This window comes from Trichechus manatus, unplaced genomic scaffold (assembly GCF_000243295.1).
Source record: "Trichechus manatus latirostris isolate Lorelei unplaced genomic scaffold, TriManLat1.0 scaffold00016, whole genome shotgun sequence".
Taxonomy (NCBI): domain Eukaryota; kingdom Metazoa; phylum Chordata; class Mammalia; order Sirenia; family Trichechidae; genus Trichechus; species Trichechus manatus.
Window position 1 is genome coordinate 16,614,515 of NW_004443952.1, and position 19,070 is coordinate 16,633,584.

Genomic DNA, 19,070 nt, shown 5'->3' on the forward strand with positions numbered 1-19,070 from the left:
TGTTTTATGACATTGGTTAACAACCCCACAACATATCAACCTTCTAACTTCTCAACCTTTTTTTTTTCTCTATGTCTTTTTATGAATTTCTTATGTGTATAGTAATTTTCTCAGTTTCTGAAATTTATTCTCTTCCAGTATTCTGAATTTTTTTTAGCACAATAACTATTTTGAATGCTCTTTTTATTCTTCATTTCTTCTGTCTTAAATTTTTTAACTTTATATCCATTTATTTATTTAAAAAGTACTATTTTATAATTATAGAAACAACATATAATCGTAGTAGAACATATATAAAACACAGAATATTATAAAACAGAAAATAAAGTGACTTACTATCCTTCTACCCACAGTTAACATTTTGATTTATTTCCTTCATGAATCTTTCCATATACATGTGTGGGTATGAACATATTTTCTATACATACATATGTTTATATGTATGTATGAACACTTTATTTTACTTCTGTTCCTGCTTCATAAAATTGCGATCATGCAATATTTATAATATGTTCTGTTTTTAAAATTACTTTATGTTATATTTGACATTTTTGTGCTTTAGAATGGGTGGCTAATATTACATTCTATTATAATCTATGATTTATTTAAACTTTACTAGGGATATTTAATAAATATATAATTGATGCCATGAACAGTGTTATAATTAAAATTTTATTTTTACTGATTTTTAAAATTTATTTATGTATGAAGTATATAACTTTCACTAGTCGATAACTTATCTCTTAATTTTACTCAAAACGTTACTACCCATTATATCAGGATAATCCCCTATTACCCTATATCAGACAAAGGCCAAAGGGAAAACAGAAACATAAGTATTTCAAACAGATGGAATATTATATAAAGAATTGGTTACACAGGTGATAGAAGAGCTGAGAAATCAAACGGGATAGTGAGGCAAGAAGAGACAGAGAAGGGTAGAAAATGAAACTGAGAGCAACAGGCAAATGGCCAGTACCTTTTGGCTTTCTCCACCTGAACCTTTAGTATCATTTTCAAATGCTGCTATTTTACTATTGTGAAAAACAGCCTTCTGATGTGCTTCCCATCTCCCCAACACTGTGCTCTTGCCTTTAGCCTTTACCTCCTCTAGGTAAGGTAGTTAGAACATTTCCACTTCCTTCCCAAAGGTGACTTCCTGGGACGATGTTCTTCCGTGACTATGTCCATCATTGTCTTATCTGAGTTATTTCTAGCTGAGGTACTAGCTTTAATGAGATAGGGTGAAAAAATAGTAACTAGAGCTTCTCTGCCAAAAAAAGAAAAGAAAAAATTTATTAGCTTGAGACACTGTTCTGATGTGACTGATTTGGGGGCTTCACTTAAGCAGTGTCGGATATAGGACTTTGAAGGTCCCTTGATACTAGGGGTATGGACAGGAAGGAGGGAAGAAATGGGTAAAGAGTCCAGTTCTCGGCAAGAAACCTTAGCCACATGGGGGCAGACTAGAACCTGAGAAGATGACCGATAAGGGATTTTGCGTGATCAAGGGTGGTCAATGAACTCCAGAAACAAGGATGTTGTCATGGATTGAATTGTGCCTCCCCAAAAAATCTGTCAACCTGGCTAGGTCATGATTCCCCGTATTGTATGATTGTGTAATCTGATGTGATCTCCTTATGTGTCGTAAACTCTGTCACTATGATGAGGTTATACTGATGATGTCTACAAGATTGGATAGTGTCTTAAGCCAATCTCTTTTGAGATATAAAAGAGAAAAGTGAGTAGAGACACATGGGAACCTCATACGACCAAGAAAGCAGTGCTGGGAGCAGAGCGCATCCTTTGGACCTGAGGTTCCTGCGCAGAGAAGCTCCCAGACCAAGGTAAGACTGATGCATCACAAGGACCTTCCTCCAGAGCCGACAGAGAGAAAAACACTTCCCCTGGAGCTGACACCCTGAATTTGACTTGTAGCCTACTGGACTATGCGAGAATAAACTTCTCTTTGTTAAAGCCATCCACTTGTGGTATTTGTTATAGCAGCACTAGATAACTAAGACAGATGTTAAACATCTAGTTTTGTTTCCTGTTCAGTGCTGTGATTGTTTTCCATTATCGTCAAATCTTTAGTCAAGTCTGTTTTACCTTGGTTAGTGGTTCTGTGGTTAACAAATTGTGTTCATATTTGGTTGAAGCAGTTCAAGGAAAGGAGAGCACTGCATGCAGGAATAGTGATAAGGTGGCCAAGGTGTAGAGAGCATCGGAAACCACGATGGTAACAAATGGTAATGAAAAGGTAGGCATTCTGAGAGGACTCAGGACATTCTGCACATACTCATGAGGAGGGCTTGTGTTGTTTTATTTCAATATTCAATGTAATAGTGATTCCCATAAGGCTAGAAAAATTAGGTATTTTTAGGTAATTATAGTTTTTAATACTTCTTCATATTTTCCCTTAGTTTTATATATTGTCATTTCAAATTGATGAATGGAAAGGGGTAGATGGAAGGGATTTATTATTCTATTTCTCAGTATATCCCTATACCTATATCTATATTTACATCTATATCATCTATTTATGTTTATCATTATCTTCTGATGATGTAAATCAGATAGAGATTTTATGCCAGTTAGTCTGCGTGATAGGTATATCTGCTTATTGAATTCTTTAGAAATGCCACAATATGGAGTGGGATGGAATTACAAATTAGCTTGTAGAGTTACAATGGAAAACTGAATAAATTGATATTACCTAGGGTTTTTTGTTTTGTTTTTATTGTGGTAAATATATACATAATGGGAAATGGTGATGGTTGTACAACATGAAAACATTATTAATGTCACTGATTTGTATATGTGAAGAATCTTGAAATGGCCCCTAGGTTTCTACTGTATAATTTCAAAATTTCTGAATTTGTTGTGAATTTAAAAATGCCACTCATTTATACAGGCACATGTAACTTCCAGGTTTCAGAGCCAAATGCAATAGTTTTTAGATTATTTGTACAATAAAACTCACTAATTTAACAAATATAAATTAAATGGCTTAATATATGTAAAATTCTTATAACAATTCCTGGAACATTGTAAGCTGCTGTTATTATCCAAGAGTTAATGTAGCTAAATGAGTTCACTCTACAATATCATCAGTAAGATGTGGTAGGATGAACAAAGGTCTGGACAAAACCATTTGAATACATTTGGACTAAGGATTCTAGTTCCTAAGACTCCTAACTGGTTAGTTGAAATAGACTAATGGGTCTAATATAATTAAATCTTTAGGGCATTGTTTTTGAAGTTTCTGAAAGTTTCACACATCTCTCCCCTGAAGCAATTTAAATTTATGGCTTAGACAATTGCATAAGTCCCTAAGAGCAAGAAATATTTAAATTGCTTTCCTGAGCCTGGAGAAGATTCTTTAGAGAATTTCCTGGGCCTTCACAATGGGGCAGTGTTTTCACCTAGGCTTCAAGGGCAAATGAAATCTGCCATATTCTCAAACTTAACCGCTCAGTATTCATTCTTTTCTTACTTCTGAACTAGCAGAACCAAAATATACTCCCTCTTAAATCATATTTGGCTGTTATGTAGAGAAAGTTTTAAAACAATTTTGAGATGCTACCTTTGCCATCAATGTTATCCAAACAATAAGTTCTATAACATCATGGTTCCCTATTGGTAACCCCTTCTTCAGAAATTCATCAGTCTAGTGGAAAATACTGTAGAAGAGACTGCAAATACAAGATCAAGGCAGAAAAAATCGGCTGTGTTGCAACCTAGGAGGCAAAGAAACCTTCCATTCAGAGGTGATTTTGAAAACATGCTAAGGGGGAGTCAGTTTTATGAACTGAGTTGAAATAAGCCATGAATTTTATGGATGGGATTTTCATACTAGAGAGAGTCTCCAGGGAATAGAAATTAAAAAAAAAAAACCAGAGTAACCTCTTGAATATAGTGAGAAAAAGGAGAAAAAATGAAAAATGTTATTAAAAGAGTAGTTTCAAATACAAAGCAATTTGAACAGACATAAGGGATGGATGTGAGTCTAGAATTTATCTTACTGGGAATAAAGATGCATTTCATTAGAATATAACTTCCTAGTCCTTGGTACATTACAAGTTCCTCTATGTCTAATGGTGTCGTTTCTCCTTGGTCCAATGAGATTGCTGCACAGTAGGCAGCAGAATCTACACTCTTGATCCAGAGTTTAAAAGCAGGGTGGTGTCACCAAAATTCTGATTATGAATTTACGTCACAGCACCAGTTCAGTTCTGTTTGGTTAAGTTTAGCGAATGTTTGTCTAGTACTAATCATGAATAGGCAATTTTATAGGCACTGTCCCTGTCCTTGAGCCTCTCATTGGGGATGATATTTGGGAAACTTACTTATTTTTTAATACATGTTTGGGTTTGTGAAAAAAGGAAACAGGAGAAATGAGTCATTAGCTAACAGGAAAGAATATTGACTCTCATAGGTATGATTGCATGGGTATTTTGGGGATTGTTTTGAATATTTTTGAGTTTTTTCTCGTTGGTAACGCATTTCTATGGTGACTTTAGATATAAAATATGTGTGCAATACATACACACATATCTTAAATTCTTAAATGAATGAAATGAAATAGCCTTTCTTTAAAATCGTCAACCTGTGAGTTCCTTATTTTAACTACACTGGGCCTTTGATACAGTGCTGCAACAGTATTCACTACAAAAGGCGTAGAATTTGAGATAATGTGCATTTGTGTCATGTCATGGATGTGATGAAAAATAGTGGCCTTGACTGGGTAAGAAGAGACCTGATAGCTTTGCAGGTCTGATAGATAAAGTTTAAAAGATACTCTTTTAGGAGGGTGATGTTGTGGTCAGAAATATAAAAGCTCTTGAAAGAACAAGCTCAATAAATCAGTTAAGATGAAGGAAACTAAAATATGTATGTTAGGTGCTTTACATGCACTCCCTTGATGAGGATATTAAAATCTCCATGGTGTAGATGAGGAAACTGAAGCTCAGAGAAGTTAAGTAAATTGCCCAAGGTCACATAGCTAGTAACTGGAAAAGCTAGGGTTTTAATTCATGTTCTTTCCACTGGACAAAGCGGACTTGACTCGATAGTGAGTTGCCCAGTGGCAGTGTTTAGAACAGTGGTTCTCATAGTGAGATTGGCTGGTGCTTCGCACTCATCATTAACCAGGTGATTGGGATTTGGGTGGCTGTATTTATCACTTAGCATTAAGAAAGTGAATCTGGGACTCAGAACAAATATACTTTTAGGGTATAAAAGAATCCCAAAGTAAAAATGGAGGAACTAATGGAAATAAAGGCAAATAGGATAGAAGGAAAAGTACCCTTATAATGGCCAAAAGCAGATCTGGGTGGTTAGGAGCTAATTAAAGGGGGTCCAAAGGATGCAATTCAGACCTTAAACGTGTGCCAAGTTTCCTAAACAAGGAGAAATGGTTTACATGTTAAATGTCTGTTTATTTCCAGAAATTCATTTTGGTTTTGTGAATGAATTGGGGCACTTATAATTGATTCTGGGGATATTCCTTGTCTCCATAGACAAGAATATTACTAGAAATGTGTGTGTAGCGGGGAGGGAATGTTCCTGAGAGAAAATTAAGAGATGGCCTGAGATGTTCTGCAGTGAGGTCTTTGGAGACAAAAATCTCAGTTCCTCATTTGTGGGTGGTAGTAGTGGATATTTCCCTGAGGAATCAACCAAAGTGAGAGGTATGAGAGAACTGCCCTGTTGGAAAATGTCTTTCTTATCATAGGCTTTCTTTTGGGTCCTGTTTAATTGGGCTTGGGTAGCAAACAACTAAAATGGTAATTAATAGGTGTTTGCATTAAGATGGAAACCCTGGTGGCATAGTGGTTAAGTGCTACGGCTGCTAACCAAAGTGTTCGCAGTTCAAATTCACCAGCTGGTCCTTGGAAACTCTATGGGGCAGTTCTACTCTGTCCTATAGAGTTGCTAGGAGTTGGAAAGGACAGGAGTGGGTTTGGGTTTTTGGTTTTTGCATTAAGATAATGAAAAGATAAGCCACAGACTGGGAAAAATATAATGCAAATCACATATCCAAACAAAGGATTCATACCTCGCATATATAAACAACTCTCAAAACTCAACAATAAGAAAACAAACAACACAATTAAAAATGGACATAGAACACAAACACTTAACTAAAGAAAATATAAGAATGGTTAAAAAAAAAAAGAAACCACATGCAAATATGTTTAGCATCGTTAGCCTTTATGAAAATACGAATTAAAAGTATGATGAACTATTACTACATACCTATTAGAATGCGTAAAAAAAAAAAAAATGCTGAAAATATTAAGCTCCGACAAGAATGCAAAGCAACTGGAACTCTCTTACATTGCTGGTTGAATAGAAAAATGATCCAGCCACTCTGGAATACTTGTTTGGCAGTTTCTTACAAACTTAAAAATGCAGTTCTTATGTGACCCCCTCTGCTACTGCTGGATATTTACCCTAGAAAAATGAAAAATTATGTTCACAAAAAAACTTGTATACGAATGTTTATAGTATCTGAATTCATAATTACCCCAAACTGGAAACAACCTAAGTGTCCTTCAGCAGGTGAATGGATAAACGAACTGTGGTACAGTCACACAATAGAATAGTATCCAGCAATAAAAATGAACAAATAATTGTTACAAGCAACAACTTGGATGAATCTCAAAGGCTTAATGCTAAATGAAAGAAGCCAGACTCAATGGCTGCATATTATATGATTCCATTTATATGACATCCTAGAAAAAAGAAAACTTATTAGTGGTTCCCAGGGCTTACGGGTGGGTAGAAGGAATGAATAAAATGGAGTAGCACAATGGAATTTTTTTGAGGTGATGGAAGAAATATGTATCCTGATTATGATGGTGGTTAAACAAATCTACGCATGTTTTAAAAACCATAGAATTGTACACTAAGTGAGAAAAACGCCAATTTTACTATATGATATTTTAGCATATTATAATTTAAAGTAAAATTGTGGATAATGTTCTTCTCCCATTAACAGGTATTTGTATTGTAACAAGAAATTTCAGATTACTGGGCTTTACATCATTGTACATGATTTTGGGGCAATCAGGCACACAATAAATAGTAGTTGTGCTCACCTTGCATACGACACACTTCTTTTAGCTTTTTAAAACCTGTAAGATTACTGTTAAGTCAGCCTGATATAGGAGCCAGGCTGCCTTTTTCAAGTAACTTTAGAAACCTCTGATGTAATTGTTCTGTATTGCTTTTATAGTGTATAGAGAAATCTCAGATAAGTATACGTCATAGGTAGGCAGGCCTGAGTTTAAGTGTAGGCTTTGCGATATATTAGCTGAACACTCTAGACTTAAACTCTGTTAGCTAAGATTCTGTCATGCATTGAATTACGTTCCCCTAAAAATGTATGTATCAATTTGACTGGGCCATAATTCCCAGTATTGTGTGGTTGTCCTCCATTTTGTGATTGTAATTTTATGTTAAAGAGGATTAGGGTGGGATTGTAACACCCTTACTAAGGTCACATCCCTGAGCCAATGTAAAGGGAGTTTCCCTGGTGAGTGGCCTGCACTGCCTTTTATTTTACAAGAGATAAAAGGAAAAGGAAGCAAGCAGAGAGTGGGGGACCTCATACCACAGAGAAAGCAGGGCCAGGAGCAGAGCATGTCCTTTGGACCTGGGGTTCCTGTGCGGAGAAGCTCCTAGTCCAGGGGAAGATTGATGACAAGGACCTTCCTCCAGAGCCAACAGAGAGAGAAAGCCTTCCCCTGGAACTGACACCCTGAATTTGGACTGTAGCCTACTAGACTGTAAGAAAATACATTTCTCTTTGTTAAAGCCATCCACTTGTGGTATTTCTGTTATAGCAGCACCAGATGACTAAGATTCCTTACCTTTAAAATGATAATATTGTGGGGCAGGGGGTTAAATGACGTAATGAATGGGGGAAAAAACTCTCGCAAATTTCCTGGCCCAGAGCAAGTGATCCATACAATAGCTTTTCCTTCATTCCTTCCTTCTCTTTCTGTATTGTTTATTTCTTCACTCCCTTCCCTTTTCTTCGTTTGTACTCTACGTCCACCCCGTCCCTGTTTTCTCTCTTTCTTCCTCTCATTGAGTTCATGAGTTTTATATTTGTGAGTTTGTGTATGTGGACTTGTTTTTAATTTTTTTTTCAATGTCTCTGACTTCCTATAGGTAAAAGAGAAATGGTAAAATGGAATGGGAAAACCAAACTGTTCTAGTGGAATTTTTTCTGAAGGGTCTTTCTGGTTACCCTAGGCTTGAGCTACTCTTTTTTGTGCTGATCTTAATAATGTATGTGTTCATCCTTCTGGGCAATGGTGCCCTTATTTTAATCAGCACCTTGGACTCTCACCTTCACATGCCTGTGTACTTCTTCCTGGGGAATCTCTCCTTCCTGGACGTCTGATACACCACCACCTCCATTCCCTCCACACTGGTGAGTTTCCTCTCAGAGAGAAAGACCATTTCCATCTCTGGCTGTGCAGTGCAGATGTTCCTTGGTTTGGCCATGGGGACAACAGAGCGAGTGCTCTTGGGTGTGATGGGCTTTGACTGCTATGTGGTCATCTGCAACCCTCTGAGGTATCCCATGATTATGAGCAAGAATTCCTACGTGCCCATGGCAACTGGGTCCTGGTTTGCAGGGATTGTCAACTCTGCAGTACAAACTGTGTTTGTGGTACAATTGCCTTTCTGCAGGAATAACAGCATCAATCATTTCTCCTGTGAAATTCTGGCTGCCATGAAGTTGGCTTGTGCTGACATCTCAGGCAATGAGTTTATCATGCTCGTAGTCACAACATTGTTCACATTGATGCCACTGCTCTTGATTGTCATCTCTTATTCATTATTCATTTCCAGCATCCTCAAGGTCCATTCCTCTGAGGGGAGAAGCAAAGCCTTCTCCACCTGTTCAGCCCACCTGACTGTGGTGATTATATCCTATGGGACTATTCTCTTCATGTACATGAAGCCTAAATCTAAAGAGACACTTAGTTCAAATGACTTGGATGCTACTGACAAACTCATATCCATGTTCTATGGGGTGATGACTCCCATGGTGAATCCTTTAATATACAGTCTCAGAAACAAGAATGTGAAGGAGTCAGTAAAACTTCTACTAATGAAAAGATTCATTAGCAAGTAAGTCAGATAATGAATTGTGAACATGTTGGACATTATTGAAACGAAAATTATTTTGGAATTTTGGGTACTTTTACTTTTTTTGCACTATCATATATTAGTTAAATTTTTCATAATGAGATATAATATTTCAAAATAATGATATTTATTGTAGAGAAGTTACCAGACACAGAGAAGAAGGACGAGGAAAAGGAGGTCACCTATCATTCCACCAGTAGGAGACAGCCACTTTCTAACATTTCTTAATATCTTTCATATTCTGTATTTTTGGCAGTATTGGAATTGAGAATTATGTGATTTCCTTATGTTCACTTTTTTTTAAACATAATATTATTTCATAGGCAACAGTTCATTAAATTTTTCAAAATAAATAAAGCCCTTTATTGTGAAAAAAGCAAAACATAGAAAACTCTCAAAATAGTATACCTACATTTACTACTGAAGAACTGTTTGTCATAGTTTCACATTAATCTCCAAAACTTCTTAAGCCATTGAACTCTATTTTCTCGTTCAGTATTTTAAAATATTTTTCTGTGAAACTTGAAGGATGTGCAGCATTTGAGAATACTGAGGGGATGGGCAAATATGGTTTAATGGTGGAAGTTTATGCAGTCAACCAAGATATCCATGTTTTATCTCCTTCCTATATTTCAGCTTCTATGTTAGCTTTAGCATGAAAATAAATCCTTGAATTAAAAATGGGTTTGAAAACCAGTCTACAGGTCCAGATAATAATGTGGGAAAGTATTGGGTTGGAGGGACGGTCTGTTCAGTGCTCATTTAGAAGAAGCCAATTTTTGATGTCCTGAGGGAGTTCCAATACTTTTTCAAGTCTAAGAAGTATAGAATATCCAAGCTTTTGATTTTTAGTAAGAAGGCTGTGTGCACGTCTTCTCTCTGTCACTAACTAGTTTTGTGACCAAAACCCTCTGGGATGATTGATCTTAGTTCTAGTCTTTTATCCAATTTATAAATCTGTGATAGAAAATTGACTTAAACAAGTAGAAATTTTAATGCACACATTTCTTCTCATAGAAGAAGAACAGGAAGGTTTCTCACTCACAAGGATATAGAGTCAAGGTCTGAGGAAAAGAAGGCTGAGTCATCAGTCTTGATGTACTCATGCATTCAAATTTGCTGGGCAGATAAACTGTTATTATAATACTGGTATGTTAGCCCTGGTGGAGCAATGGTTAAACACTCAGCTGCTAACCCAAAGGTTGGCGGTTTAAACACACCAGCCACTGCTGGAGAAAAGACCTGGCTATCTACTCCCATAAAGGTTTACAGCCTTGGAAACCCTATACCGAACCAAAACCAAACCCATTGCAGTTTAGTAGATTGTGACCCATAGTGACCCTAGAGGACAGAGTAGGGTTTCTAAGGAGCAGCTGGTTGATTTGCACTGCTAACCTTTTGGTTAGCAGCTGTATCACTTAGCCACTGCAGTTCTACTCTGTCCTCTAGGGTAGCTGTGAATCGGAATCAGTTCAACAGCACACATCAACAATAGCAACGTCAACAATATAACACTGGTGGTATACCTTATATAATATTTGACCCTCTGGAGGGTTTTTCATTCAAAAAATTAATCTGAATACATTTTATGGAGGATGATTTTTGTTGTTAGTGATTTTTTTTCTTACTTGGGAGAATACTGAGATGAGCTTATCTGGCACATCAGATATATTTGAATGTGTGTGTATGTGTGTGATTTTTTTTTTTCTACCAGATAGCAAAATCTCTACTCTCATTTTACTCAGTCCATGATCTGGCATATAGAATGTGATTCAATATACATTTTAAATACATGAATGGGATAACTTTGTGGAAGGAGGTGTAACAGGAGGGAAGCATAACTGTTGTGGATTGAACTACATCCCCTGAAAAAAAACGTGATCTTGTTGAATTCCTAACCTCTCTACCTATGAATGTGACCTTGTTTGGAAATAGGTTCTTTCTTTGAAAATGTTATCAATTAAGTTAATGAGGTCATACTTGAGTAGGTGGGTCCTAATCCCATCTGAATAGTGTCAAATAAAAGGGGAGAACAGACACAAATGGAGTCACACAGGAGGAAGACACTATGTGAAGATACATCTAAAGCTGCAAGAGACAAGGAAGAATCTTCCACTAGAGTGGACAAAGAGGGCATGGTCCTGCCTATGTCCTAAATTTTGATTCCTAGCCTCCAGAACTGAGACAATACATTCCTGTTCTTGAAAGCCACTCACCTTGTGGTATTTTGTTACAGCCCACCTAGGAAATTAAGATAGTACCTTTCTATTTCATTCAAATTACAAACAAGGTGAAGCTTAGTAACTAAAAGCAGGGATACTGTGGCAATGTGAAAATTATGTTTTTTTCATCCAGCAAATTATTTCATCATTTTTGGTACATTTTTATGTCTACTCAATTTCTGAATACTCTTGTCTACTCAGTTTCTAAATACTCTAAACTTAAGATCATGTTAGCTTTTTATGGTTCCTGGGGGCCTCTAAAATGGAAACTTATGATAAAAATGTGAAAATGTATTGGCTATCTGCCAATTCACATATATATCTTGCTAAATCCTGTGATGTGGGTAGTAGTGTCCCTATCTTATAACCGAAGCTGCAAAGCTTAGGGAAGTTAACACACTTTCAGTAAACCTCACAGCATGCAGGTGGTAGAGAATCATGCATGCATTCTGCATTTTTAGCCTGAGTTGGTTTGTGCTTTTGCTACAGCACGTCGCTTCTACAGGTTTGTAGTCATGAAATCTAACACCATTGCCTCTTAGCAGTGTATATAAAATGATCAAAGAATTATTAGCCGCAACCAAACTTTAATCACAAATGTATTAAATTGTTCTGAAAACCACTTTTGAAAGGGAAATTCATTTAATTCCTTAGAAAATAATCTTGAAACTCACTACGTGTTATGTGCTCAAAAAGATGCTTGATTACAATTGATAAGAATTAAACCAAATTAGAGTGAGCACTGAGTTAATTGGGTTGTGAGGGAAGGAAGGATTTGATGTAGCATTGATCTTCTAGCAAAGGTTCTATAAGAAAAAGGTAAAGTAGAAAGATTTTTCCTGTTGTTTCAGTAGCTATACCACTTACTTTAGAAAATGAATATGTTCCTAATTTATTGTGTTTATTTTATAGTTGAAATTATCAGATGAATATTACAGTATAACTTGTACCTGAAGTCAAGTTTTTCATCCTTTTGTAAAAATCACATCCTAAGTAGGATTAGATCCCATGTAATTGGGTTCCATGTATCTGACATCTTCTGGGAATGTAGCATTATTCATTACTGGACTTATTTATTCATTTATTGAAGGAATATTTATTGAGCACCTACTGAATACTGGGCACTGAGTTAGCTATGAAGAATATAGACATAAAGAGGATACTTTATGGAGAGATGGACACGTAACTAGGAGCCAAGATGAGGAAATATAGACATGAAGTTGTGAAGACAATGATTGCCTATACATTCTGACACAGTGTTCCGTATGTTTCTTGATTTAGTCAGAGAACTGCTTGCTCTGCTGAGCAAAAGAATTGACTGAGGTATTCAACGGAACTATTCATCGAATGTATAGGCAGGAATAAATTTGAGGTCTCTCTCTCAAGAGGCTTGTAGGCATAAGACTTTGAGGTGGAAGACAGATAAAATAGAATATGAGTGTACTTATTTCCACGTACATATGAGACACCCTTTGGAGAATCCCAAATATAAAACCATTATTCTAGCTATCTTACCTGTCTTCATCTTCTATATTTCTGACTTGACTCATAAACGTGCTTCATTCTCTCATATTTTAAAGAACAGAACAAAATTAACCAAACTTTAACCTTTCCTTGCCTTTGTCTACTACCCATTTCCTTACTGTTTTTTAAAAAGCATCTTGAAACCAAAGCTAACAGAACTGTTCACTTCTTCACCTCTCATTAATTCATCAACACACTAAAATCTGGTCCTGGACACTGTTCTTATTAAAATTTATATAGTCAGATTCTACCACGTGTCTGTAAGTTTGTCGTACTGTCGTGGCTTGTGTGTTGCTGTGATACTGGAAGTTTTGCCATCGGTATTGCAAATACCAGCAGGATCACACTTGGTGGACAGGTTTCAGTGGAGCTTCCAAACTAAGACAGACTAGGAAGAAGGACCTATCAGTCTACTTCTGAAAAAATTGGCCAGTGAAAACTTTATGAATAGCAGCGGAACATTCCATGATATAGTGCTGAAGGATGAGGCCCTCAGGTTGGAAAAAACTCAAATTACAACTGGGGAAGAGTTGCTGCCTCAAGGTAGAGTTGACCTTAATGGCATGAATGGAGTCAAGCTTTCAAGTCCTTCATTTGCTCATATGGCACGACTGAAAATGAGAAGAAACAGCTGCAAACATCCATTAGTAGTTGGAACGTGAAATGTAAGAAGCGTGAATCTAGGAAAATTGGAAGTTGTCAAAAATGAAATGGAATGCATACAGATCAGTATCCTAGGCATTCGTGAGCTGGAATTGACTGATATTGGCCATTGGTATAGCATCTGAAAGTTGCTCTTGAACATCGAGTAGCTAAAGCGAACATAAGAAATAATTAAAGAGCTGAACAGAAGATTTCAAACATGCCTTGAGAAGACAAAGTAAAATATTATAATGACGTGTGCAAAGACATGGAGATAGAAAACCAAAAGGGAAGAACACGCTCAGCATTTCTCAAGCTGAAAGAACTGAAGGAAAACTTCAAGCCTCAAGTTGCAATACTGAAGGATTCTACAGGGAAAGTATTAAACAATGCAGGAAGCGTCAAAAGAAAATGAAGTCACCATACCAAAAAGAATTAGTCTGCGTTCAATCATTTCAAGAGGTAGCATATGATCAAGAACCAATGGTACTGAAGGAAGAGGTCGAAGCTGCACTGAAGGCACTCGCGAGAAACAAGGCTCCAAGAGTTGACGGAATGCCAATTGATATGTTTCAACAAATGGATGCAGAGCAGGAAGTGCTCACTCATCTATGCCAAGAAATTTGGAAGATAGCTACCTGGGCAACTGACTGGAAGAGATCCATGTTAGTGCCCATTCCAAAGAAAGGTGATCCAACCGAATGTGGAAATTATGGAACAAGATCATTAATATCACACACAAGTAAAATTTTGCTGAAGATAATTAAAAAGTGGTTGCAGCAGTACATGACAGGGAACTGCCAGAAATTCAAGCCAGATTCAAAAGAGGACATGGAACAAGGTATATCATTCTGATGTCAGCTGGATCATGGCTGAAAATAGAGAATACCAGAAAATGTTTACCTGTGTTTTATTGACTATGCAAAGGCATTCAACTGTGTGGATCAAAGCAGATTATGGATGACGTTGCGAAGAATGGGAATTCCAGAACACTTAATCGTGCTCATGCAGAACCTGTACATAGACCAAGAGGCAGTTGTTTGAACAGAACAAGGGGATACTGCATGGTTTAAAGTGAAGAAAGGTGTGCATCAGGGTTGCACACCCTTCACCATACTTAATGAATCTGTATACTGAGCAGATAATCTGAGAAGCTGGACTATATGAAGAAGAATGAGGCATCAGGACTGGATGAAGACTCATTAACAACCTGAGATATGCAGATGACACAATCTTGCTTGCTGAAAGTGAAGAGGACTGGATGCACTTACTGATGAAGATCAAAGACCACAGCTTTCAGTATGGGCTACACCTCAACATAAAGAAAACAAAAATCCTCACAAGTGGACCAATAAGCAACATCTTGGTAAACGGAGAAGAGATTGAAATTGTAAAGGATTTCATTTTACTTGAATCCACAATCAATGCCCATAGAAGCAGCAGTCAGGAAATCACACGATGCATTGCATTGGGCAAATCTGCTGCAAAACACGTCTTTAAAATGTTAAAAAGCAAAGATGTCACTTTGAGGATTAAGGTGCACCAGACCCAAGCCATGGTGTTTTCAGATATGCATGTGAAAGCTGGACAATGAATAAGGAAGATCGAAGAAAAATTAATGCCTTTGTATTATGGTTTGGAAGAACAATATTGAATATACCATGGACTGCCCAAAGAAGGAACAAATCTATCTTTAAAGAATTACAGCCAGAATGCTCCTTACAATGGAAGAATAGTGAAACTTTGTCTCACATACTTTGGACATGTTATCAGGAGGGACCAGTCCCTGGAGAAGGATATCATGATTGGTAGAGGGTCAGCAAAAAGGAGGAAGACCCTCAACAAGATAGATTGACACAGTGGCTGCAACAATGGGCTCAAGCATAACAATGATTTTGAGGATAGTACAGGACCGGGCTGTATTTCATTCAGCTGTGCATAAGGTCATTCTGGTTAAGAACCAACTCAATGGCACCTCACAACAACATAATCAGATTTAATGCATACTTTTCAGTGTTTATCTTACTTGATATTTCCATAGAATTTTATGTATTTTGGATGATAACTTCCTTTAATTTATTTAAGTGTGTGTGTGTGTGTATATTTGTATGTATGAGTATACATACATATATATGCGTATGTATATACATATTATTCATATATATTTCCAAAAGTAATAGTGCTTATTGTAAAATATTCAAGCACTAGAAAATGTGCAAAATAGGAATTCAAATATGAATATAGTTTCATATCCATTTGTATATGCTTTATACATATAATTTATATATGAAAATTAACATTTGGTGAATACATACAAAATGTTTTCAGAGTGTATTATGTATTTTTATAATACTCTAGAGTATTACATATTTAACATACACTTTTTTGCAACTGGCTTTTTTCACTCAAAAATGTTTGTTCTCTTCCCAAGATGTATATATATATACCAGTTACCAGTTGGTGTCAAGTCATTTCCAACCCATAGCAACCCTATGTGTGTCAGAGTAGAACTGTGCAACAGAAGGTTTTTCAAAGGCTGATTTTCAAGAAATAGATCACCACGCCTTTCTTCCAAGGCATCTCTGGGCGGACTCAAACCTTCAACCTTTCTGTTAGCAGCAGAGCACATTAACTGTTTGTGGTATTCTTAAGGGATGGTTAGTATTTCATCATATGAATGTAGCAGTGTTTACATAGCCAGTCCATTTAAATGGACATTTGGGATAGTTTCTTTTTTTTTTAATATTACAAACAATGATGCTATTATATTTATCAGAAGTCAATTTATTTTTGTATACTAATTTTGTTATTAACCATCATTGAATTCTTATTTTCCCTAATATAATAGATTCTCTTAAAGAGAGAATATTGTGATCTTAAAATAAATGTAATATACTTCTTTTCCAGTTTTTATACTTATTTTTTCTCAAGTTGCTTTAACCTGCATTTTCCGCATAAGGTTAATAATAATGGTTATAATTAACACATTTATTATCTACTGACTTAAATGAAAATGCTTTTGTTATTTTAAAATAAGGCATAATGATAGCTGTTGGTTTATATTAAATATGGTTTATATAATGTTAATTCACCACTTGTCTGTCAGTTTGTCATACTGTTGTGGCTTGTGTGTTGCTGTGATGCAGGAAGCTATGCCACTGGTATTTCAAATACCAGCAGGGTCACCCATGATGGACCGGTTTCAGCAGAGCTTCCAGACTAAGAAAGACTAGGAAGAAGGACCTGGTGATCTACTTCTGAAAAAACTGGCCAGTGAAAACCTTATAAATAGCAGTGGAACATTGTCTGATACAGTGATGAGCCCCTCAGGTTGGAATGCACTCAGAATATGATTAAGGAAGAGCTGCCTCCTCAAAGTAGAGTCAACCTTAATGACATGGATTAAATAAAGCTTTTGGGGCCTACATTTACTGATACAGCAAGACCCAAAATGAGAAGGAACAGCTGCAAACATCCATTCCTAATTGGAACATGGAATGTACGAAGTATGAATCTAGGGAATGACAAATTGAAGACGAACGGCACATTCATTGTCAAAAGAACATTTCAAGATCTTTTCTGAAGTACTATGCTGTCAGTGATAGGATACCATCCATACACCTGTAAGGAAGACTAATTAATGTGACTATCATTCAGATTTACACACCAACTACTAATGCCAAAGATGAAGAAATTGAAGACTTTTACCAACTTCTGCAGTCTGAATTTGATCAAACATGCAATCAAGATTCATTGATAGTTGCTGGTGATTGGAATGTGAAAGTTGGAAGCCAGGGAGAAGGATCAGTAGTTGGAAAATATGGCCGCCTTTGTGACGGAAATGACGTGGGAGATCACATGACAGAATTTTGCAAGCCCAATGACCTATTCATTGCCGATACTTTTTTAGCAACGTAAACGATGACCTCACCAGATAGAATACACAGAAATCAAAGAGATACATCTGTGGAAAGAGACAATAGAGAAGCTGAATATCATCAGTCAGAACCAGCCCAGGGCCGACTGCAGAACAGACCACCAATTGCTCATATGCAAGTTCAAGCTGAAGCTGAAGAAAATTAAAACAAGTCCACAAGAGCCAAAGTACAACCTTGAGTATATCCCACATGAATTTATAGACCACCTGAAGAATAGATTTGACGCATTGAACACTAGTGACCCAAGACAAGACGAGTTGTGAGATGCCGTCAAGGACATCATACATGAAGAAGGCAAAAGGTCATTGAAAAGACAGGAAAGAAATAAAAGACCAAAATGGATACTCTGAAACTTGCTCTTGAATGTGGAGTAGCTAAAGCAAATGGAAGAAATGATGAAGTAAAAGAGCTGAACAGAAGATTTCAAAGGGCATCTTGAGACAACAAAGCAAGGTATTGTGATGATATGTGCAAAGACCTGGAGTTAGAAAAACAAAAGGGAAGAACATGGTCAGCATTTCTCAAGCTGAAAGAACTGAAGAAAAAACTCACGTCTTGAGTTGCAATATTGAAGGATTCTTTGGGTAAAATATTGAACGACTCAGGAATCATTAAAAGGAGATGGAAAGAATACACAGAGTCAGTGTACCAAAAGAATTGGTTGATGTTCAACCGTTTCAGGAGGTAGCATATGGTCAAGAACCAATAGTACTGAAGGAAGGAGTCCAAGCTGCACTGATGGCCTTGGCAAAAAACGAGGCTCCAGGAATTGACGGAATACCAACTGAGATATTTAAACAAATGGATGCAGCCCTGTAGGTACTCACTCATCGATACCAATAAATTTGGAAGACAGCTACCTGGCCACCCGACTGAAAGAGATCCATATTTGTGCCCATTCTAAAGAAAAGTGACCCAACATAATGCAAAAATTATGCAACAATATCATTAATACCAGACACAAGTAAAATTTTGTTGAAGAAAATTAAAAAGTGGCTGCAGCAGTAGATTGACAGGGAACTGCCAGAAATTGAAGGTGGATTCACAAGAGAATGTGGAACAAGGGATATCATTGCTGATGTCAGAATCTTGGCGGAAAGCAGAGAATACCAGAAGGATATTTACCTGTGTTTTTTGTCTATGGGAAGGCATTCAACTGTGTGGATCATAACAAATAATGGATAACCTTGTGAAGAATGGAAGTTGCAGAACACTTTTATTACGCTCGTGTGGAACCTGTACATCAACCGAGAGGCAGTCATTCAACCAAAACGCATGGATCCTGAGTGGTTTATAATCATTAAAAGTGTGCATCAGGGTTGTATCCTTTCACCATACTTACTCAATCTGTATACTGAGCAAATAATCTGAGAAGTCAGACTGTATGAAGAATGCGACATAGGATTGAAGGAAGACTCATTAACAACCTGTGATATACAGATGACACAACCTTGCTTCCTGAAATCTAACAGGCTTGAAGCACTTACTGATGAAGATCAAAGACCACAGCCTTCAGTATGGATTACACCTCAACATAAAGAAAACAAAAATCCTCACAACTGGACCAATA

At 36.7% G+C, this 19,070-nt stretch overlaps 1 protein-coding gene across 1 annotated transcript; it reads left to right on the forward strand.

Moving 5' to 3' along the window:
* The first annotated feature begins 8,203 nt into the window (after nt 1-8,203).
* Nucleotides 8,204-9,160, forward strand: LOC101353294 (olfactory receptor 13C9-like). Its single transcript, XM_012554398.1, is given in 1 exon segment — nt 8,204-9,160. A coding segment is annotated over 1 exon segment (957 nt).
* The last annotated feature ends 9,910 nt before the right edge of the window (nt 9,161-19,070 follow it).